Here is a 24,307-nt window from a genome sequence, read left to right as displayed (position 1 = left end):
GAATAGAAGGATCTTGTTAGTGGGAGGGAATGTGGCTTGACAGGGCACCAAAGCAGTTGCTGCTGGAAAACCCCCTGGCCCCACAGCCCACTCTCACACCCTGGCAAAGGTGTAACCCAAGAACCACAACCTTCCCTGCACAGTCAGGATCTGAAACCCAAGAGCTAATCATATGAATGTGAATCAGCAAATGATCTGCCCCGGGGTGGGCAGCAATGGTAAACAAGGCTGCAAGGCAGGGGTCAAGAAGGTTTCTACAGTACTTCTAGCTGCTGGTCAACAGCTGCTCATTGTAATGGCTACATACTGCCTGCCGTATAAGAGCACAATTATATTTACAATAATTACCATTTGTGTGCTCAAAGCAGCCTCTACAATCTGCAACAACCTGATCTGCGCTTCTTGAGAACTAAAGCATGCATGCACACCCCACACGGGTCATGAATACTGACAGATGACATATTAAATCCTTAAAGAACCCCAAAACACGATATTCCACTCTTGCAGATTTGTGACTGAATTACTGTGGAGGCAGCTGATGACTTTCTGCATGCATTGGCCTTAAATTATGGCTGCTAATCTTTTTAATTGATTTTGTTGTTTTTTCTGTAAACCACTTTTGAGGGTTATTTTTAATACAATCACACATTTTGTGAAATAAACAAATAAACTTTGATTATCACTTGCTGGGGAACATGAATTTTTGGGTGGAGAGACTGCTTTGGGGGGCTTCGCACTGGGGCATCGGGCTGGCCGCTGTGAGAACAGGATATCGGACTTGGTGGGTCTTTGGTAAATATCCACAAGTCAGGTTCCTCTACGCTATTTACATTTGTGGTTTGAAGGCAGCGTCCCCTGTTCGCTATTTAGATCACAAGGAAACATCCCTGGGAAGGTGACCCAGAAACTACAACTAATCCAGAATGTGGCAGCTAGACTGGTGATTGGGAGCGGCTGCCGAGACCATATAACACCGGTCTTGAAAGACCTACACTGGCTCCCAGTACGTTTCCGAGCACAATTCAAAGTGTTGGTGCTGACCTTGAAAGCCCTAAACGGCCTCAGTTTACCTGAAGGAGCGTCTCCACCTCCATTGTTCTGCCCGGACACTGAGGTCCAGCTCCGGGGGCCTTCTGGCGGTTCCCTCATTGCGAGAAGCCAAGTTACAGGGAACCAGGCAGAGGGCCTTCTCGGTAGTGGCACCTGCCCTGTGGAACGCCCTCCCACCAGATGTCAAAGAGAAAAACTGCCACCAAACTTTTAGAAGACATCTGAAGGCAGCCCTGTTTAGGGAAGCCTTTAATGTTTAATAGGTTATTGTATTTTAGTGTTCTGTTGGAAGCCGCCCAGAGTGGCTGGGGAAACCCAGCCAGATGGGTGGGGTATGTATGTATGTATGTATGTATAAATAAATAAATAAATAAATCTTATTATTATTATTATTATTATTATTATTATTATTATTATTAGGAATGGTGTTTGCCCAAATACTGCCACACCTAACCATTATGCCATGCCAACACCTCCTTGACGTCAATGATTTGGAGAGGAAACATCCACCTGCTGTTTTTGCTTTTTTTGGGGTGCTGGTGGTGGGGGGGGGGAAGGGCATTAAGAACATAAGAAGTGCCTGCTGGATCAGGCCAATAACCCATCTAGTCCAGCATCCTGTTCTCATAGTAGCCCACCAGATGCCCATGGAAACCCACAAGCAGGATTCAAGCACAAGAGCAACACTCTCCCCTCCTGTGGTTTCCAGCAGCTGGTATTCAGAAGCATTTCTGCCTGTGGAGGCAGAATTCAGACATCGGTAGCCCTCCCCTCTGCCTCTTGGAGCAAATTTGACATTGCCTAACACAGATGTCAAAAGTGCATATTAATAAACCCCTTTGTCCAGATCAGGATCCCGTCATAAAATTGCTCAGGAAAACTTTGGTGAGCCTCGGAACTACTCGTTTTCTACGCCTCAGCCGCAGTGGGCAATAGGGAGATAAGCTTTTATTAGAACGTTTAGTCCCACTAAGAGTAGACCCACTGAACAGAACAGGCACAACTGATTGTGGCCCATTAACTCCAACAGGCCTACTCTTGAGTAGAGCGTAGTTGGATGCATCTCAAGGATCCCAGGCCTGTTTTGCAGGCTTGTCGCAAGGATCACGGCCGAGATAACTGTGAGCAAAGAGCTTTGAATGTTTGAAATGTGGTTTATAGCAACTGCCAAGTATTGGGGTTTTGTTACGTTTGTTTTGGATGGGATTCTGTGATGGGCCCTGTAGAGTCTGCATTGCAAGCACCTCCCAAACATTAAGAAGTTTGGGTCGGCGCAGATAACCTGCTGCTAGCCGCTCCCCCTGCTTGCCATGTGCCACCCCAACACACACACAGACACACACACACACACACACACACACACACACACTTTTCAAAAGGCCCGACATCCACAGCAAAGCCACCTGGTAACCACGTGGCCGTGAGCTGGGATCCCTCTGGCAGGACAAGCCGTCTCTCTCTCTTTCCACTCTCTGGAGGTCACCCAAGGACACACATGTGTACAGTTGGAAGGGGGGGGGAGAAGGAAAACACAGACACATGACATATTGAGACATCTTTTCCCAATCAGATGATGGGGGTCTCTCCTTACAAAAACAACTCCTTCGGTTTTGCATAAGAAAAGGAACTTGAGAAGTTGGGGAAGGGGAAGCTGGGGGGATCTGCAACACATAAACAAACATACACACAGGCCCCTCGAAAGCCAGCCAGAAAGCAAAGTTGTTTTGCTGTTTGGGGGAAACAGGTTGTGGGGGAAACACACACACACACACACACACACACACACACACACACACACACACACAGTGCACACAGCTAAAAAGCTTTTTAAAAGGATGACCTAAATTTTAATTCATTCCTGCTGGGGTCCCCCCCCCGCCCCCATCGGTTTCAATGACCAACAGTTCTTACTGACTTTGTTTTCATCACAACTGATTTCACTGCATCCCAACGTATTTTTTTGGCAATTTATCCCATTTTAAAAAATGCTTTGATTTCTCCTCACTTTTTTTTTGCAGAAAAGGGAGGTAAAAAGATATTCAACTAAGCTAAAAACTATGTGTTTGTGCTCTTCCAAAATTCCCCCTCTTTTTTTTACACACACACAGAGAGAGAGAGAGAGAGAGAGAGAGAGAGCGCTAATGCAGCTCCAAAAGTTTCCTGAACTTTGCATCGAAGAGAGCAAGAATTTATATCATTTCTGTGTGTGAAAGCTGAAATTCAGAAGAAGCCAGGTGCTGGCATTCCATGAAACACCCTCTGGCCCCCAGCTGCCCATTGTCAGGGACGCTGAGGTGCTGTCTTGGCTGTTTCGGACTTACCTGGCCAGGAGGATTCCCTGATACTCCTCTAGCTGCCGCATGAAGCTGGGGTTGGGCTTGGTAACGGTCCGGCGCTCCTTCACGTAGTCGTAGGCCCGGTCGAGGTTCCAGCCGTACTCCTTCATGGCGTAGGCAATCACCGTGGAGGCCGACCGGCTGACCCCCATTTTGCAGTGAACCAGGCACTTGGATCCGTTCTTCCTGCAAGACGATCAAGGGAAAGGGAGGGAGAGAGAGGAGGGTTACCCAAGTTCCCAACGGAGTCATCACTCAAACGGCTTTGCTGGGGAGAGAGTGTTTCACAGGCGGCATCAATAAATGTCCTATATGTCTCAAGACCTTGCAAATGTGGTGCCCTCCTGATGTTGTGGACCAAAGCTCACCTCAGACCAGTTTGGCAATATGTGTTGTGTGTGTGTGTGTGTGTGTGTGTGTGTGTGCGCGCGCATACATACACACAATATGTATCTGTATCTCACTCCATGGGTCATCAGAGTAGATCCTCTGAAACTGGCAGGCCTCATTCACACTCGCACATTTAGACAAAACAAAAAAATTCCTTCCAGTAGCACCTTAAAGACCAACTAAGTTTGTTCTTGGTATGAGCTTTTGTGTGCAAGCACACTTCTTCAGATATTGGTATCTGAAGAAGTGTGCTTGCACACGAAAGCTCATACCAAGAACTAACTTAGTTGGTCTTTAAGGTGCTACTGGAAGGAATTTTTTTGTTTTGACTATGGCAGACCAACACGGCTACCTATCTGTAACATTTAGACAAGTTCATGGAGACAAGGGCTATGGGTGGATATTAGCTCCACAGTCAGAGGCAGTGATGCTTCTGAATCCCAGTCGTTCTTATGCTCAGGCCCTGCTTACTGGCTTCCCACAATGGGCATCTGGTCGGCCCAGTAAGAACAGGAGGCTGGATTCAATGGCCCGCCTTTCGCCTGATCCAGAAAGCTCATCTCATTCTTATTTAAGGGTTCTGAGAGCTGTTAAGAGGAAACACCCCCCCATCCCAATTCTCCTCCCGGAGCTACAATTCCCATTCTTCCCTATGAACAGGGGCTGGTCGTCAAACCGCTCTGGAAATTGTAGCTCCGTGCAGGGAAATCGGGGGCCTCCTAACAACTCTCAGCGCCCTCAACAAACTACAGCTCCCAGGATTCTTTGGGGGGAGCCACGGCAGTTTAACGGGGCATCAAAGTGCTTTAACTGTAAAGGTTGTGCGGATGCCGGATTATCGTCTGCCAAAGCAACTACTCTATTCCGAACTTAAAAATGGAAAGCGTAATGCTGGTGGTCAACAAAAGAGGTTCAAAGACTCTCTCAAGGCAAATCTAAAAAAATGCAGTATAAACACTGACAGCTTGGAAATACTGGCCTGCCAGTACTCCAGTTGGAGAACAGCCTTTACCAAAGGTGTCATGGGCTTTGAAGACACTCGAACTCAGGATGAAAGGGAGAAACGTGCTAAGAGGAAGGCACCTTTGGCTAACCACTGTGATGAACTCCCACCCGGAAACCCATGCCCCCACTGTGGAAGGACGTGTGGGTCCAGAATTGGCCTCCACAGTCACTTACGGACTCACTTTAAAAACCCTGTTTACGGAAGACAATCTTACTCGGCTACAAGTGATCACCAAAGAAGAAGACTGGAAGTCTAGCGGTGGATACAACCCAGTATCTTTAGCTATAGGCCCACATGCTATATGGATGCAGACACGCTTTTAATATTAAGATAAAAAGGGAACTTGCTTTGCTTTGGAGATGAATTTGTAGGTGTCGTTCCAGTAAGCCAGGAGATCTGTTGCCTCCTCGTCGTAAACACGGATGTTGTGGTACTCAAAGACGCCAGGGAAGAAGTTGTCGATTTCTCGGGTGACATTCAGAATGTACCGCACCCTGAAGCCAAAAGGGCAATAAGGCTGGTTAGACACACACACACCCCACACACACAGTTGTGTTTCCAAAACAAGGGACAAAGTGGACAAGAAAGAACTCCTTGAGGTTTAGCAAAATAAAGAAAATAAAAACCAGGGGTGAGGAGATTCCTTTCCACCCCTAAGAAATGTCTAAGAATCATAGAATGGTAGAGTCGAAGAGACCCCCAAGGGTAATCTAATCCCCACCCTCACAGCTCATAAATCCCCAACACACGGCCATCGGATCCCTGACTGTTGTTCTGGTCCACAGCAGCCAACATGGGACCCTACAGATGTTGATGGACTTCCAATTCCCAGCAGCCCCTACAGGCAGCATGGTCAAATCCCAGGCATGATGGGAGTCGGATTTCAGCAGCACATGGAGGGCTGTGGGTCCGCTGCCGAAGGGTTAAAGTGATAGAGCTGATTCCTGGAGTGGCGAGACAGGCCACAGAGAAGGAAATGGCTCCCAAACTGAGTCCTCCCAGATGGGCAATGGATGCTGCAGGGCACCACTCTGGCTATCCCTGCCTTGGTCTGAAGACACCCCCCCTCAAGCAACCAAGTGGAACTGGGGGGCCGTCACTGGTTTTTTGCTCTCTGCTGGGTGGGATGAAGGACATTTCACGTTCTGGGACTTACCCTCTATTCTGCAGATCTTCCAGATTGGAGGCATTCCACTCTGAACCCTACGCAAAGGGAGAAGACAGGGTGGGGGAAATCAAATCACGTCAAGAACACGGCAGGGTGTACAAATGGAGCAGGGGGTGGGGGGTGGAGTGCACAGTATTGGGCAAAGGACCCAGGGCTCCTGGCTGGGAAACGGGAGTGTCAGAAAAGGGGAAGGGAACCCCAGAAGAGACCTGATAGATCAGGCCAATGGCTCAACTAGTCCAGAATCCTGTTCTCAAAGTGGCCACCAGATGCCCCAATGGGAAAATGGCAAGCAGGACCCGAGTCCTCTCGCCTCCTGCGGTCGCTGCCTCTGACTGTGGAGGGCAGAGAAGAGCCATTCTGGCCAGCAGCCATCAATAGCCCTCCTCTCCTCCATGAATTTGTCCAATCCTCTTTCAAAGCTATCCAAGTTGGCTCCCTGCAGCAGGGAGTTCCACAGTTCAACTAGCTGCTGTGCAAAAAAAGGACTTTCTTTTCTTCCAACATTCAGCTTTGTTGGATCGCCAGGGGTTCTTGCGTTACAAGAGAAGAGGGGGAACATTCCTCTATCCACTTTTGATTCCGCCGAGAGAGTCAGGGCTGAAAAGGTGAGCTGTCTTCTTACGTAAAACTGCTGACTGATGCCTGGCCTGTGCATCCGGCCAGAGGAGGGAGGGTGGGAAAAGCCCCAGAGCTGCTGACTCAGCAGCCGGCGCAGCCTCGCGAGACGTGCCTTGGCACCAGGCGAGCTCAAACATTTCAGGAGCCCAGTGTTTACACAGCTTGAAAAGAGGAGGAGGACCCTTTGCTTGGGGATATCACATGCTTCCACCCAGAGCATCGCCATCCCGGGCTTTACTGGAAGCAGAATCCCACCTGCCAGACCTGAATAAGCCTTTCCTGTGTTTGTTCTCAAACTTTCCCGGGGCACCTTTGTTCCTGTTGTTTTCTCCCAGAATAGGGGCGTGGGCAGGACGCTCCGGTAACCTCAGAAATTCCAGGCCCCAGGATGGCGAGAAGGATTCAGGGATATACCAAACATTTGCCTTGCAGGAGATGGTTCGCCTGCACTCTCTGCTCTCTCTAGGGTCTTTTCGGTTTGCTTATGTAATAAATGTACCGTACTTAACAACTTAAATGCATGTACAGTGGTACCTCGGGTTAAGAACTTAATTCGTTCCGGAGGTCCGTTCTTAACCTGACGCTAATGGGGCCTCCCGCTGCCGCCGTGCCACCGGTGCATGATTTCTGTTCTTATCCTGAAGCAAAGTTCTTAACCCAAGGTACTACAGTGGTACCTCAGGTTACATATGCTTCAGGTTACAGACTCCGCTAACCCAGAAATATTACCTTGGGTTAAGAACTTTGCTTCAGGATGAGAACAGAAATCGTGCTCCGGCAGCAGGAGGCCCCATTAGCTAAAGTGGTGCTTCAGGTTAAGAACAGTTTCAGGTTCAGAACAGACCTCCGGAACGAATTAAGTTATTAACCCGAGGTACCACTGTATTTCTGAGTTAGTGGAGTCTGTAACCTGAAGCGTCTGTAACCCGAGGTACCACTGTACTCGCTCCCACAGTAGGCAGTCCCCGTCCCCCGAATCTCATTGCATTAGACATCCAATGAAGCTGAATGTTGAAAGATTCAGGACAGATAAAAGAAAGGGCTTCCTTCACGCAGCACACAGTTAAACTGTGGAACTCCCTCCCACAGGATGGCTTTAAAAGAGGATTCGACAAATTCATGGAGGGAGCGAGGGTTATCAATGGCTACTAGCCACAACAGCCATGCTCTGCCTCCACTGTTGGAGATGGCCGTGCCTCGGACTACCAGCTTCTGGAAGCCACGAGAGGGGAGTGTTGTTCTTGTGCTCAAACCCTGCTTGCTGCCTTCATCCAAGCATCTAGTTGGCCCCTGCGAGAGGAGGATGCAAGACTAGACGGGCCATTGGCCTGATGTTCTTACGTGACATCTCAGTCTCTATAAATAAGAGCCGGTTTCTGCAACTCTGGCTAAGCTTAATTGTGATGGAGCAGTGAGAAGGAAGGAAGAAGCATTTTATTTTATTGAGAGCCAGTGTGGTGTAGTGGTTAAGAGCGGTGGACTCGTAATCTGGGGAACCGGGTTCGCGTCTCCGCTCCTCCACATGCAGCTGCTGGGTGACCTTGGACTAGTCACACTTCTCTGAAGTCTCTCAGCCCCACTCACCTCACAGAGTGTTTGTTGTGGGGGAGGAAGGGAAAGGAGAATGTTAGCTGCTTTGAGACTCCTTAAAGGGAGTGAAAGGCGGGATATCAATTCCAAACTCTTCTTATTTACAATTTATATTATTGTGCTCCAGCGTAATCTGCATCGACTGCACCCCAGATTTAAGTGTATTTGCATAAGGGGGGAGCTATTGGGTGGTTGTTTTTATTCTTATTATGTATTTTGTGGTTTTATATCTTGATTTTACTCTGTGAACAGCCCTGAGACCCCAGGTATAGGGCAGTATATAAATTCAACGAAGAAGGAGGAGGAGGAGATGGAGATGGTGGTCTGTATGGCAGAGCAGATGGGGGGCGTTCTAAGAGGGTGGGGCTAACAGCAGGTAAAGTTGAGCAGCTTGTGAGCATTCCTAGTGGCCATGTGCCAAAACACTTACCAGGAAGACGTGGTCAAAGATCTGTGTGGGGCTGTCCATCTGGCCCAAGATGACGATCATCTCGTTATCAATGAACTCCTTAAACTCCCGCAAGTTGCAGGCCATCTGCATCTCCAGCTCCGTGCGGATCTTGGAGAGGAGAGAGGAGGAAGAGGCTGCCTTTGAGACGGTGCATTATTACATCGCTCAAACACCCACCCTGGGGGGTAGCAGTACCCTTCAGCCGACCCCCACCTCCCTTCTCTTATGGCCCCAGGAGAAAGGGCCAGGGATTCTTTAGCTGTGATTTCTCAGTGACCCTTCAAGTACTTTTCCAATTGTAAAATTCTATGAAATTTGCCTGGAATCAAACAAAACATTTAAGGAGCAGCCAGACTCACAGAAGACAAAAGACGCAAGAGTCAAGGGTTGGGTCAGAATTCCAACAGCAAGAAGGTCAGACCCCCAGGCTCTCAAAAGCTGTAAAAAGGCAGCAATTGGTCTTTGGATTCCTCCTCTCCAGCAGTAGGGCTTGTCATTTTAGACAGTGAAACCTTTTTTTTTTTTTTGCAAAATTCTTCACTTAAAATATGGTTTTGGGTGTGAGGAATTCAAATCTGCTGGGGGTTTTTTGTGACTGGACAACATTTAACTTGCTAAAGTCTACGTTTGATGAAGAAGCACACAAACTACTTTTGGAAAACCAAATAATTTTAATTTAGGCTTCTGAAAATGTCAGGTAATGCTAAAGAATAATTAATATATAACTGTGAGTACTTGGCAATCATTTTTAATGATTTCTATGCCATTTTGCACATATTCCACCTACCAAGCAAAACTAAACCAAGCCATGCTGCAAGCTTTTAGCACCCCTCATTTTTGGGATTTCAAAGTTGAAAGATTCAACATGCCCCACTCCACCTGGCAGCTCTGGATGGGGAATAGGACTGAAGGATGTGGTTGCAGCAACCAGGTGTCCCTCCCCCTGAGAAAACCCCACTCAGCTTTCCCTGCCCTCTTTAGCAATCGGGGGGGGGGCAAGCTCACCAGCCTCCTTTTCCTCACCTCCTTGGACGTGATGTTCTCCAAATCTTTCTGCATCATGATTTCCCTCAGCTTGGTCTTTATGAGACGTTCTGTGCGTTCCCGTTCCGTTGGGCTGCAGGGGCATGGGGAGAAATGGAAGAAAAAATAAGTTTCAGAAGTCTTTGGGGCAGGCGGGGGCACTGTACACATTGGCTTCAAGACAAAAAGCCCCATTCCCTCCGACTGCCTCTGTGGGAGAGCTGCGAAGCCAGGCTCACACCATCGGCTCTGCTGAAAGCTCCTCCTTCCCCTGGTGAATCTAGGAACAACTGTTCAGAAATAGGGGTCTGAGTTTTGATTTTCCTCTTCCCTCCCTGTCCTTTCCCCTTGTGTGCCATGTCTTTTTTTAATTGTGAGCCTGCGGGTCGGGACCGTCTTATTTTGGCTGTATGTAAGTTAGCCCGGGTGCTGTTTTGGCCAAAGAGCAGGGTAATAAAAACAAACAAGTCTAGTTCTCAAGCTGAGTGGGGAACCTTTTTCATCCCGGGGGCCGCACTCTGTTCTGGGTGACATTCCGAGGGCCACCTGCCAGTGGTGGGTGGAGCCAGGGGCAACAAAAGTGGCTGGAGCAATTCATGCAGAAGTCTACAGGCATGAGTCCAGGCCCTTCTCTACCTGCCATCTGGACAGTGGCAGTGAAGGGTGTGGTGTGAAGAGTCCTGAGGGCCAGAGATGGAGACCTCGAGGGCCTCCCCTGGCCCCTGGACCTGAGGCCCCCAACCCCTTCTGAAGGACCTCCACAGCAAACCACACCAGACAGGTGTTTCGACCTTCATCCATCCTCTTTTACAAGGATTGAATGGGCGAGATCAATGGCCACAGCTCTTTACAGCAAGGGTTCGGGGCAGGATGTGTGGCCCTGCAGACGCCAACTCTTATCAGCACCCCTGACCTTTGGCCATGCTGGCTGGGGCCGGTGCAAGCCGCAGCTTCCACCCCACCAACTCCTGCAATACAGCCTCAGCACAATACTGTGTGAGACTGGTCTGCCTCGGCATGTTTCCGACATTCTTTTCACTTATATATTGCATTTATACCCCATCTTTTCTCCAAGGGGCTCAAGGTGGTTCTCCCCCTCCTCATTTAACCCACCACAATAATCTTGTGAGGTAGGTTAGGCTGAGAGAGGACGTGACTGGCTGAAGGTTGCAGCCAGTGAGGTTCGAACCCTGGTCTCTCCCAGGCCCTAGCCCATGGGTAGGCAAACTAAGGCCCAGGGGCTGGATCCGGCCCAATCGCCTTCTCAATCCAGCCCGCGGATGGTCTGGGAATCAGCGTGTTTTTAAAATGCACCTCTGGGTTATTTGTAGGGCATAGGAATTCGTTCATTTTCTTTTTCAAAATACAGTGGTACCTCGGGTTAAGTACTGAATTCGTTCTGGAGGTCCGTTCTTAACCTGAAACTGTTCTTAACCTGAAGCACCACTTTAGCTAATGGGGCCTCCTGCTGTTGCCGCATGATTTCTGTTCGCATCCTGAAGCAAAGTTCTTAACCCGAGGTACTATTTCTGGGTTAGCAGAGTCTGTAACCTGAAGCGTATGTAACCTGAAGCACCACTGTATAGTCTGGCCCCCCACAAGGTCTGAGGGACAGTGGACTGCCCCCCTGCTGAAAATGTTTGCTGACCCCTGCCCTAGCCCGACACTTTGACTGCTACACCACTGAATCTCAGGGCCAAGGACAGACAGGGAACTCCAGTGAGATGTACCAACCACCACAGCACACTCGGCCTTTCCATCAGAAGCCATCTTGCAGCCTGAAGAGGTCCTGGTCCAGCACAATTTTGCCAGCATATGCTACTGTAGCCTGGCCAGTAATTCTGCCCCTCCACCTTCCTTGGAAAGGTAACAGGCTCTACGCTTCCTTATATGGAACGCACCACGCAGCCAGCAGCACCCGCGGGTGCATTCCAGCAGCCTCTCTGGCCTTATCGCTGGTGGGTAAAAATAGCCAGGGCTTATCAGCAAGGACCGTAGCACTCTGGGGCTGGGAAGCCCATGAATAAACACCTCTCATCCATGTATATATGCCATCGTCCTGTATGTGAACACAGCCTCTGGCTGGATCAGACCAAAGCACACACACACATATCCTGGCTAGATGGATGTCTCTGAGACCACCAGCAGAGATACAAAGCAATGTGGCCACAGCTGAGCCTGAGAGCCAACAAAAGAATGAACCCAACAGTAATAAACAGTATTGTGGAGCGCACAGCTCCACAATAACATGGGGAAGGGCGGCTTTTAGTGTGGCAGCCCCTGCCCTGTGGAATAGCGCCCCAGTCGAGATACGACTGGAGGCGCCCGGCACATGTACTTGCCAGAAGCAAGGGAATACATTTTTGTTCCCCCAATGGATAACTGGGACTTTGCCACAGACATCCACTTTGTCAAGGATTTAATCTTGTTTCAAAAGTGCTTGCTGTTTTTGTGTTTTGAAACTACTTCTATGATGTAGAAGTGATGAACGAATCACAATGATGAGGAAAGATTATAGCTGGCTGTGGGATAGGCCTTGCAAAACAAGCCCAGCTGACAGGCGAGACAGGCTGGCAGAGAAACCAGCATGCTCTCAAACCCGCTGACCTTGGACATCCGAGATGTATATTTTCCAAGACCCACCCTATCAATTGCATTGCAGGAAGTTGGGACTAGATGACACTCAGAGTCCCTTTTTTGATGGCTGTCAGAGGCAGCAATGTTTATGAATGCCTGTTGCTGGAAACCGCAGGAGGGGAGAGCATTGCTCCTGTGTTCAAATCCTGCTTGTGTGTTTCCCACGGGCACCTGGCTGGCCACTGAGAGAGCAGGATGCTGGACTACTAGACTGACCACTGGCCTGATCCAGCAGGTCTGTTCTGACTTCTGTGACTGTTATTTGTTTTAATGTTGCACCTTGGAATGGCTGCAACCTGCCCCGGGACGTTAGGGTGGGAGACAGGTAAGGAATCAAAACCGTCCCCAGCCCTACTCACACGTCCGTGAAGAGGGCAGGCGAATCGGGTCGGTGGGACTGGACATCTTGCATGGCGTTCCATTCATTGACTGAGGACTGGTCCGAGTTGATGTGGCTCTCATAGTAGCTGACCCACGTGAGGAAAAGGCTCCCCGGGTAGTAGTTGTTGATGCGAGCCACTTCGCAGGCCTTGTGGAGACTCTGCAGGGCAGACCTGGATGGAGCAGGTGGAGGAGGGAGAAAATAAAAGCAGAGGAAAGAAGTCAGGGAATCAGGAACAGCCAGAGGACGGAGAGGGCCCACAGCTGAGCCAGGGAGAAATGACACACTTAACTGCTATTATTATTATTATTATTATTATTATTATTATTATTATTATTATTTTCAAAAGAAACTGTATCAACCCAAATAAAATACACATGATTACAAAGTAGGAAAAATAATAATTTGGAACTACTTTTCCTAATACATGCAACATTTTATTAAATAAATAAAATAAAATGGAGATCTCTCTGTTGCTTCACAGAAATGTCTGGTCAATCATATAGCCCATCAAAGGTACCTGAACTCCAAAGAGACGCAGCCAGGCTCATTTATTGGTTATTGGTATAAATGAGTACTGTAGCTGCTTCTCTGCTGGGAGGTCCTTCTGATTGTGCTATATAATCAACGAAGTCAAACAATATGGTGCAAAACTTGTCTTTTGCTTTCCACTAAATAATCACACTTGGCTATTAGTATGCATCAACTTGTACACTTTTGAAAATTAGAAATAAAAAGTAAACGACGACAACACTTGGCTGTTAGTATTGGCTATATTTTTTCCACCTTTTGAGGTAAGAGCACCTCTAAAGGAGACCTATAGGGGAGCTGAGCAAGAAGGGAGCCCCACGCTCAATAACTGGATTCTCCAGTTACACCTACAACTCACACCACACCCACCACCACTTTCCTCCTATTTCATAGAATGCAATCACTTTATTATATATAAATAAAAATAAATGTAGCAAATGCTGCTTCGTTTTGCATTTAGCTGTGATTCCTGCATTGAAGGGGGCTGGATGAGACGACCCCTTGGGGGCCGCTTACAACTCTGCAATTCTATGGTTCTATGAATCTCCTAGTAAGCTTCTGGTGGGGCAGGGGGGGGGCTTTCTTCTCCTCCCCACAATTTTCCAAAGCCCAGCCTGACAGCCAGCCCAGAACACACGCTGCACACAAACAGGCAATGTCCAGTCTCACATGGTGCCAAATTCTTCCCTCGGCATGGAAGGCAAGGCTCTCAGTGGCTCTGTTCCTCCTCCAGGGTCCCAGGCAGCAAATGTTGGGAATGGCAAGCGAGGTGAATTGGCTCTTGTGCTCAAGTCCTGCATGTGGGTTTCCCAGAAGAGACATCTGGTTGGCCACTGAGAGAATGGGAGGCTGGGCCAGACGGGCCCCTTTGGCTCTCGTGATGTCCCCATGATGTCCCCATGTTTACGTCCCTTCCTGAGAGCGGTTGAGCTCGGAAGGGAGCCACAATGGGTTGAAGCCCATCACGGGATGTGCTGTCATTTAAAAATGTCCCGAGACGCTTTCTAAGAAGGAGCCGCTCCACCTGTTTTGAGCTGGCGTCCTGACTCTCTGCCCGTGACCTGAAGGATCTAGGTTAAAAGCAAAGACATGGAGCTCTCCCACAAATACATCGCAAGCTCAACGGGTGACACATTTCGAAAGAGCGAAAGCGATCCTGAGTCAGTGAATCCGCAAACTTGTTAGAAGAACCCTACTGAGAGCTGTCCTATAAAGGAGAAGGATTATCCGGCAGGCTTAGCAGGCAAAACCTGGACATATAAAGCTCTGCCTGGCTCTTCGGATGCCAAAGAGAATCCCTTATAAACATCACCCAGAGTTTAGGCCGCTCTGCTGAAAGGTCAGTTTCATTGGCAACTTCCTGACCTTGAACTGTTCCCCCATTCCAGCTAGTCAATGCAATAACCAATACTTTACTTTTAGGAACTGGCACCTGTGTTTGCTTTTTCCTCTCTTCTGTCCTCCTCCCTTTTTCCTTGTATGTCGTGTCTTTTTAAAATACATTGTAACCCCGCAGAAAGGGGACTCTGGTTATAAATGCTTGTATTTAGGCTACTCTTTTGGACATTAGAGCTGTAAACAAATATAAGGGCTCTAAAACCAACCAACCGACTAACCAACCAACCAACTCAGAGGTAACAGAGGGCTCCGTGGTAACCATAGAATTTTAGAGCTGGAAGGAACCCTATGGATCATCTAGCCCAGGGGTCAGCAAGGTTATACCTGCCTGGGCCGGTCAAGTCCTGTGGAGATCTCTCTGTGGGCTGGATCCCGCGTGTGCGATTTCCAGCACCTGGGCATGCGCAGACGCGATTTCTGGCAGCTGGGCATGTGCAGACGTGATTTCCGGTGCCACGGAAGTGAGTCCCTGCACCGTGCTGGTTTAGCGCAGTGCATGGGGACTCGCCAAGCAGGCGGCTCATGGGGCGCTCATGGGCCGGTCAAACTGCCCCCATGGGCCGCTTGTGGCTCATGGCCCGCAGGTTGCCGACCCCTGATCAAGCCCAACCCCCTGCAATGCAGGAATATGCAGCTGTCCCGTACGGGGATCAAACTTGCAGCCTTGGCTATACTCGGCCAGATGGGCAGGGTATAAATAATAAATTATTATTATAACACAACACTGGTGGTATATTGAAGATAGCCCATGGTGATTGCATTCCATCATTCTGGAGAGCACCAGTTCTGACCTAAGCGCAAATGAAAAGCAGTGACATCAGTCTTGGAGTAGCCAAGCTTCTACATAATGCAGCTGAAAGATGAACACCCAAGAGAGGTCCAAGGATCGTTCCAGCCTCCAAGGGCTTTTCGCGAGCCTCCATTTCTGAGAGTACTTCTTCCTTCCTACTCCAAAAACCTTCTCTATAAACTATGTGTAAAAAAATAAAGGAACACAAATTCTCTCACCACATGGCTTGCACAGACACAGGCTTAAAGATGTGCACCCGGTTGTCTGTCGAGACGCTGAAGCCCCTGGAAAGGAGGGAAATGGAGACAACACTCAGTCACACAATTCTACAAAGACAGCTGTGAAAGAGGGCAGCCCCTGGACAACCTGGGGACCTCCAGATGTTGGCTGAGGCTGATGGGGAGCTGCAGCCAAAAACACCTGGAGGGGGCCAGATGTTGGTTCAGGCTGCCCTCCTGCCTCAAAAGGATGACAAGGGGGTCAGGGTTTACTGGAAGTTGCCTGATGGTTCAACACTTGGCCAAGAGCCTTCCGTAACACTTACTTGCATGCATGTAGGTCACACTCATTAACGCTTCCTGCATTGCAAAGCGGGGCAGAGCGGGGCAGGGAGGGAGAGCGAAGAGGAGGGCCGGATGCCTTTTTGCGTGTTCATAGCAACACAAAAACCAGACAATCACAGGCTCTTACCCATCACCATCCAGATGAATCAAGGCATCGCTCCAGAGTGGCAAGACCAGCCCCATTGTGCAAACACTGCTGTGGGAAACAAAAGAGAGGGGAGGGCGGCAATTTAAACTCTGCAAGAGAATCCTTTACAAAAAGAAAAAGAAGGCCTGTGGGAGATGGACGTTTTAAAGCACTGGAACAGACTCCAGCATACATTGACAAGCTGGAAGGTGTGCAGAGGAGGGAGACCAAGATGATGAAGCGTCTGGAAACCAAGTCTGATGAGGAATGGTTGAGGGAGTCAGGGATGTTTAGCCTGGATGATAGGATCATAGAATCATAGAGTTGGAAGAGACCACAAGGGCCATCGAGTCCAACCCCCTGCCAAGTCTGAGAGGAGAGATACGATAGCTGTCTCAAGGGCTGTCACATGGAGGATGGAGCAAGCTTGTTTTCTCCTGCTCAGGAGGGTAGGACTCGAACCAATGGATTCAAGTTACAGGAAAGGAGATTCCTTCTAAACATCAGGAAGAACTTTCTGACTGCAAGAGCTGTCCCACAGTGGAACAGACTCCCACAAGACTCTCCTTCCTTGGAGGTTTCAAAGCAGAGGTTGGATGGCCACCCGTCATGTATGAACTTGTTGAGATTCCTGCTTTGCATGACGATGGAATAGAGGACCGTTGGGGTCCCTTCCAACTCTACAATTCTAAGCTTCTATGGAAGGACCCAAGTTAGTTTGGGCCAATACTTTAAATGGGTCTACTCTGAATTGGACTAGCATTGGATACAACGGTGACCACCTGGAGGATCACAACATTATTCATCGGTGCCTTTCCCCACAGCCAGGAACCTCCTGCAATGTCTTTGTCCGTGCAAGAGACATTGACAAAGGACTCCCTGCTTTCATCCTGGTAGGCTCAGACTGTTTTATTGCTTTGTGATAAGCGCTCTCTCTGTGTGGAAGGTAGAGAACGAATGATGAACAGCCTATCAATTGCCCCTTGAGTAGCCTCTCTCAATTCCTTGCTGTCGGTTTCTGTTCCCACAAAAAGAATGAAGGGACGGGAGGAAGATTTAATTACTGGTCCTTTCTCCCTTCCCCACTTTTTCATGAGTTCATAGCTCTACGTGGGGCTACCTTTGAAGGTGACCCAGACAGAGGGCCTTCTCGGTAGTGGTGCCCTCCCTCCCTTCAGATGTGAAGGAAATAAGCAGCTATCTTATCTTTAAAAGACATCTGAAGGCAGCCTTGTTTAGGGAAGGTTTTAATATTTAATGCTGTATTGTTTTTAACACTTGATTGGGAGCCGCCCAGGGTGGCTGGGGAAACTCAGCCAGATGGGCGGGGTCGAAATAAATTATTATTATTATTATTATTATTATTATTATTATTATTACATAACAATAATACCAGGCAAAACTTTTCTCTAACCTGGAGGAAACAATAGGACTCAGACAGTGAGAGAGAGAGATAAATGCACAGACATTTTTTCTTATTCTTTACATTATCGGTATTGTTTCCACTGTCAGTTTGGATGCAGTTTGTTGGAAAGGAGCCATGTAATTTTTAAAAAAATGGTTAACCAACAGAGAAGGTATCACACACAGGCAGAGTCTGCTGACAACCCCACCCCCTCCACAAAAAGAACCCCCAGCCATCAGGGGAGGTTTTCTTAAAGGTAGACGTGTGTGTGTAGGAAATGAGATTAACTCATGGAAAGAAGGGGGGGGGGCGAGGAGAAAAAGGGCACGTCTGAGCAGCTTCCCAAAGAGACTGGAGATATTTTTAGGGATCTCTTCCACCTCCCACTTCCACCAAAGCCCCCAGCAACAAGGCTAAATCGGGTTTGTAAATACTCAGTGGGTCAGAAGGGAGGGATATTCGGTGTCCGAGGAAGCAAGCAAGAGATACATAAGCAGGGCTGGAAGGGATGGGGAAAACTTCTTCCACCCACCAACACCAAGACCAAACAGAAACGGACACTGGGCCGAACCACTTTATGCCCAAACTGGAACAGAGCAGGGAACAGGGCCAGGGTTTTGCAGGGGTGCCAGACCAGGACCTGGGCGACGAGAGTTCAAATCCCTGCTCAGTCCGAAAGCTCAGTGGGGTGACCTTAGGCCAATCTTTCCCTCTCAGCCTAACTACCCCACGGGGTTGATGTGGGGATAAACCCAGGTACACCATTCTTGAGCTCCTTGGAGGAAAGATGGGCTACTCATTCATTCATCCTTTTATTTGTATGCTGCTTTTCCATACACACACACAAAATCGAGCTCAGAGTGGTTTTCAACAAAGAAAACAGGGTTGCATGTGTAATAAATGTTATCCTTCAATGGTATTTCTGAAAAAAACACAACCAGAATGAAGTACAGTAGTACCTCTGGTTAAGTACTTAATTCGTTCTGGAGGTCTGTTCTTAACCTGAAACTGTTCTTAACCTGAGGTGCCACTTTAGCTAATGGGGCCTCCCGCTGCTGCTGTGCCGCCAGAGCATGATTTCTGTTCTTATCCTGAAGCAAAGTTCTTAACCCGAGATACTATTTCTGGGTTAGCGGAATCTGTAACCTGAAGCATATGTAACCCAAGGTACCGCTGAAATTTTCACTTGAGCTCATTTGAAATCTCACCTGCTTTGAGATTTGTGCTGCACCAACGTGCTTCACAGCCTTGAGGACTAGGAATTTGTGCTCTGTGGCAACACCACTTTGGTTGTTGTTGTTGTGGGAAGCCTCCAGCACTCACACTGAGGACCTGATTGGTGATGCTCCCTCTTAAGCGCCCTTGTTTTCTAGACAACAACCTAGACAACATGGATTCTTTGGCTGTGACTCCTGTGGCGCAGTGGGTTGGACTAGATGACCCTTGGAGTCCCTTCCAACCCTACAATTCTGTGATCCTATGAATGCTTCAACCCGTCCTTCAGAGGGAAACAGCTCCAAACCCGCCAATGATCTGACAGCCCTCTTGGAGAACTTGCAAAAAAAATAAGATAACAATTGCACATCTTGGTCAGCTCTCTCACTCCGATTCACCACATACCTGTCGTTGCAAGAGAAGTCCATTCCCAGGACGATGCTTTCCTCGGTGTCCTGCCGACCATTAGTTGAGACCACCACCATGTATCGAGTCCGGTTCTGGTACGTGCTTTCCAATCTCACAGCCTGGGAAAAGAAGGGGAAAAGCTTTTCAGTTGTTTGTAGCGCCCACTCTCCATATTCTACACTGGGGCGGGGTGTCAATTGAGCTCACTGCTGTCTACACTGGCTGGCAGCAGCTCTCCAGGGTTCCAGGCAGGGAGTTTTCTCCCAGTCCCACCTGGAGATGTCATTGGGGATTGGACCCAGGACCTCCTGCCTGCAATGAAGGTGGCTCTGCCATAGAGCAATGGCGCTCCCTGCACCTCTGCCAGCCTGAGAGAGGGGAGCCGCATCTGCCACTGGTCTCCCAGTACGAGCCAAAGCCCACGGGAAAAGGACTTGGAAGGTCAGCAAGAAGCGTTTGGCAGGAAAAGGGTGCCACCTTAAAAGAAAACAGTGACTCAGTGGGCAGCAATTCTGCATCAACATTAACTCAAGACCAGGGAGCCAAGAGCACGCAGAACCCACCAAATCCCCTAAACTGTGCATGTCTGCAAAACGGTTGCCACCTGAAAAACAGGGCATCTGAGAGACTGCTGGTGCCTGTGGAGGAACCAAGTCTGTGCCAGCGCAGAAAACTCCTTGAGATACGATTAAGACTGCATCAAATCCGTGGCCTTTCAAACCTCGCTCTGCAGCCAGGAGGCTTGCTTTCTCTTCTTAAAAAGAAACAATGAAAACAAACCCAAAACATGAGATTATCTCGGGATGTTCAATGCGGCATCCCAAACTCATCTCCCTACTGCTCTGCAACACAGGTGGGGTGCTGAAAACCCCAGACTGCTGCAATGACAAGAAGTCTTTTTGAGCTGCTGGATAAAGGGAATAGCTTCAACCGGCGTGTGTGTGTGTGAGTGTACCTGCTCCGAACCTCTGGACGTGCCCTGGAGAATCCCTCCATCCTTCAAGAAAACGTCAACTTCCCCCATGATCAGAGAGGAAAACTTTGGCTTCATGTACTTCATTGCAGTGGGTTGGGCTGGATGACCCTTGGAGTTCCCCCTTCGACCTCTACAATTCTGCGATAGGAAATAAGCCTGCCTATGAACAACAGGCGACGGGCGCTTGGCTGTACGGACCAAGAATAGCCGGAGAGGTTCAGCTCCAGACTGCGGAGGAGCTGAGTCAGCACAAGGAAGACTATATATGCCCGGTCTGGTTCCCCATCCTGATGCCAAGTCGGCAAGATACGTACGCGCGCTGACGCGGCATGCCAGGAAGCCAGCGTCACGCAGCGCAAGTCGCTTACAAGAAGCCAAGAGGAACTTGCCTTGTGTGGCCTGAAGATGCCCCCGGGCAGGGGTGGGGCGGGCCCCTGGCATTCGGCGCATCCTTTTTCTTTTTACAGCCTCCTAGCTCGACTCCCGGGACATTTGCATTCGGCTTGATGTTTTCTGACCTCACCGACTGCAAGAGGAACCATGGCATTGCCGCAGAAGGGACGTCTTGATTATGCAAACTGGCCCATCTAGGGTGTGTGGATTTTATTTTGCCCAGAGCAGCCCAACCACAGAAAGAACCGCTTCTGCTAAATAGTCGTGGTTCTTCTCTAAGAATTTCCTGAAGGCGAGGGCCCTGGAGGGGGGCCTGAAACCTTGGATGGGCTCCTCCAAGGCAGGCTCGAGGCTACAGGAAGTGGCACTCCGGCACCGGTGTAAACTGTGCAAGTTAAACACCCTGCCTGAACAAATCCCGCCCCAGAGACCCCGCGAGAGTCTTATGTGGCTTAGCTTCCATCTGCGGAGAGCTAGAAACCGTGGTTTTCTCCAGGAAGGCATGGGAAATCTGCCCCCAACACCCGGTGGCTTTTCCCTACAGATCTGTGGGACAAAACAGAGCACCAGCTTCAGTTACAAATGAGTACGTGGTTTTATTGTACAACACTTGTACTTCCTTTGACTTGCCAGCGGGTACAACTGTCCCACAAGGGTCAAAATGGAGCATGCATGTCCAACAGCAGTGTAACTTGGGAAACTGGGTGCCAAATAGGAGAAGGGGTGATCCTGCAAATCCTACTTGCTGGGGGCTTTTTCAAAGGAACCCATCTGGTCACTGGTGGCACAGAAAACCAGAAGGGGCAGAAATATTTTAGTGTCAGCCTTAAGAACATAAGCGTCTGCAGGATGAGGCCAATGGCCTATCTATCCCAGTATCCTGTTCTCACAGTGGCCAACCCGATGCCCCAGTGGGAAACCCACAAGCCAGACCTGAGCGCAAGAGCAAATCTCCCCTCCTGTGATTGCCAGCAATTTTTATTCAGGAGATTGCAGCCTCCAAACAGGCAGGCAGAGTGCAGTCACCCTGACTAGTAGCCATTGATAGCCCTCTCCCCCACTGGCCTTTTTTTTAGCTAGTGGGCACATGAGGGCACGGCATAATAATAAAAACAGTAAAGGACCCCTGGATGGCTAAGTCCTGTCAAAGGCAACTATGGGGTTGCAGCGCTCATCTCGCTTTCAGGCCAAAGGAGCCGGTGTTTGTCCACAGACAGTTTTCTGGGTCATGTGGTCAGCAGGACTAAACTGCTTCAGGTGCAAAGGGACACCGTGACGGAAACCAGAGCACACGGAAACGCTGTTTACCTTCCCACCGCAGCAGTACTTATTTATCTACTTGCGCTGGTGTGCTTTTGAACTGCTAGGTTGGCAGGAGCTGGGACAGAGCAATGGGAGCTCATACCGTCGTGGGGATTCGAACCGCTGACCTTCTGATCGGCAAGCCCAAGAGGCTCAGTGGTTTAGACCACAGTGCCACCCGCATCCCCATGGAATAATAGCTGCCACCCATAAAAGAGCAAAAAAAGAGAGAGATGGGACCACAAATTGGAGTGGGCCTGCCCTCCCCTCCTTGATGGGGACATTTACACCACTCCTCTACTCAGAAGGGAAGGGAGAGCAGGTATCCAATCCTGGCTCCCAATGAAATATGGGCATGTCTTAGGGGTGGGGTGTATGTTCAATGCGGGAGAAGCTGAGCCACTCATGCAAACAGGAACTAAGCAGTAAGAGCAAAAAGCCCCTCTTGTGCATTGGGGTTTTTTTAAAAGAAGGGGGTAGTTACTGAGACCTTTTGCAGGTATGTTAGACAGTATGGATGGCCAGGCAGTCACCCATGGGCACCACGTTGGCAACCCCCTGGTTTCAAGTGATCCGCCAGGGCTTTATACAGTGCAAGGCATGTCCTGCTATGAAGCCAGCAGACGCTAAAATGGGAAACGCAGCTTCTTTCCCCTTAACTCTCTATATGGACTCCAGCTTCCTGCTGGCTCTCCAGCGGCCTGTCTGGCATCAAGTGGATTAGCGTAATCTAATTTGCTTTGCTAAGCCAATCTGGGCAGCAATAATTAGCAGGGTGGTTTTGACATAAGATCACCGCTAAACAGAGCCCGGAGAGGCCAAAGGGGACGGCCTGCCCTCGAGCTGCCGAAATGGGATTTGCTGAGCAAATTTCTAGGACTGGCAGGAGGAGGAGTCATTCCTCTCCCTGCTCGCTGTCGGGTGTCCTTCAAAGAGGCGGCTTTGGACCCGGGGCCTCCAGTCCAGGAGGTTTAAAAATGCTGCTTGTACCAATCACAAGACTGGCCCACCAGGTTCTGCTGCTTAGGTATGTTTTGCAAACCTATGCAGCAAAACTTCTGAAATTTGTCTGAGCATATGCATATCCCCATGGGGCTTAAGATACAGCATACTCGACCCCTCCCATGGTTTAAAAAACAAATGAACTAATTTAACTGGCCTGATTAAAGCTATTGATTGGTTGGCTGCCATGTGCAAGTCTCACGCAAATAGCAGAACAGCAGATTCTGCTCTGCCAACCCAAGAACCGCCTTCAAATTAAAGTGAAGGCTCCAATGGTTTGGGGGCATTTTTACCCCTTACTATGAAATGGTATCTCCCGCCCCTTGTGAAGATGGCCATCTGTCAGGGGTTCTTTGGCCAGGATTCCTGCATTGCAGGGGGTTGGGCTAGATGACCCTGGGGGGGGTCCGTTCCAGCTCTCTGTTCTATGATACAAAATCCGTTCTGCATATTCTGGCTGAGAATTCCAAGACCTGGGGAAAGGCCTTTTCCGTTCCTGATACCCAGGGTGCCTTTAAACCAAATTTGAACCCAGGACCTCTTGCATGGGAAGCAGGTGCTCTCAAGAGATGTTAGCCAAGAAGTCCACACTTTGCTTTAATGATTCCTGCCCAGCAAGCAGTCTTTCTATAGGCATACGTCTCCTGATGCACTGAGACGACTCAAAACAGCACTACAGGTTTCTGGAGACCCAGATCTCCACTACTGTGTCCTGAAAGGCCACCAAAAACTACTCTTCAGGAAAAGCAAACAGGGCAGATTCAACATATAGGAACCACTCTCTCAATCCTCTTCCCTCCCCAACCCTACTCAAGTTTGGGAACCGAGTGTAAATATAGCAACTTCCTACTGTTATCTGCCCGTTAACCGGGGCTATTTCTAAACTGGAAAGCTGGCTTGGACCACAGAGTTCAGCGTCATTTCTAGGCTCTGACCAACGTCAGCACTTTTTCCATAATCCAGGAAAGGACAAACGTTTCCTCCGAAAGGGCCTCATCCCTGGATTTCGGAAGGGCTGCACAGATCAAAGGGCATGCTTAGGGGAAAATCAATAAATCCCAACTCCTGCCAAGGAAAGCTGAGTTCTGAAGCTCATCTAAATGTGCCTGCTCTGTATATTTATTATCTATATAAAAGCACTTCTAAACTGCTTAGCTTTTTTTTTTTTTTTTAAAAAAATCTCTTTAGTGGCAGACAAAAACAACATGTTAAAAAGCACCATTACATTACATAAACAGGATTCCAGGAACAACAAGGTCAATTCTTATGGGCTGGGGGGAAAAGGAAAATCTCTTTAAATGACATTTGAAGCATCTGGTGGGTAAGGCATCACATATGACCATTTTGGGGTCACTGCCCTGTGATGTTTGCAGGGCGTGGTGCCACGAATAAAATTTCTCTCCCATGATTCTAGGTGATCCCACAAGTCTACAGGGAGCAGACAGGAGGGAGGGTCTTTTCAGGCAACCTAGTCCTGAGTTGTTAATGGCCTTGAGCATGGCAGCCCAGGAAGTGATGCTCTCTTATGGCACAAACAGAAATG

The 24,307-nt window shown here is 49.0% G+C and overlaps 1 protein-coding gene and 1 long non-coding RNA gene across 11 annotated transcripts in view; one reads left to right on the top strand and one right to left on the bottom strand.

The window, feature by feature from the left end:
• SSH2 (slingshot protein phosphatase 2) overlaps positions 1-24,307 on the bottom strand; it is a 129,997-nt gene that overhangs the window by 9,096 nt on the left and 96,594 nt on the right. For 4 of the 9 annotated variants that reach the window (XM_083479755.1, XM_083479753.1, XM_083479750.1 and 1 more), the window contains 9 exons: positions 19,089-19,210; positions 16,064-16,132; positions 15,592-15,657; positions 12,632-12,826; positions 9,636-9,729; positions 8,592-8,720; positions 5,939-5,985; positions 5,126-5,276; positions 3,372-3,568 (listed from right to left, as the gene is read on the bottom strand). In XM_083479755.1, the coding sequence (XP_083335881.1) occupies positions 3,372-3,568; positions 5,126-5,276; positions 5,939-5,985; positions 8,592-8,720; positions 9,636-9,729; positions 12,632-12,826; positions 15,592-15,657; positions 16,064-16,132; positions 19,089-19,210 (1,070 nt within the window). Of the gene's footprint in view, positions 1-3,371; positions 3,573-5,125; positions 5,277-5,938; positions 5,986-8,591; positions 8,721-9,635; positions 9,730-12,631; positions 12,827-13,854; positions 14,324-15,591; positions 15,658-16,063; positions 16,133-19,088; positions 19,211-24,307 lie in introns of those variants that run through there. The other 5 variants (XM_083479756.1, XM_083479754.1, XM_083479751.1 and 2 more) reach the window with 3 other exon arrangements.
• LOC310695531 overlaps positions 16,441-24,307 on the top strand; it is a 31,611-nt gene continuing 23,744 nt past the window's right edge. Inside the window, exon 1 of one of the 2 annotated variants that reach the window (XR_014520125.1) lies at positions 16,441-16,956. This is a non-coding gene — a long non-coding RNA (uncharacterized lncRNA). The remainder of the gene's footprint in view (positions 16,957-24,307) is intronic. The other variant, XR_014520126.1, reaches the window with a different exon arrangement.

The sequence above is a fragment of the Podarcis liolepis genome (assembly GCF_965112155.1).
Source record: "Podarcis liolepis genome assembly, chromosome: 16".
NCBI lineage: Eukaryota > Metazoa > Chordata > Lepidosauria > Squamata > Lacertidae > Podarcis > Podarcis liolepis.
This window is presented reverse-complemented; position numbering and strand designations above follow the sequence as displayed.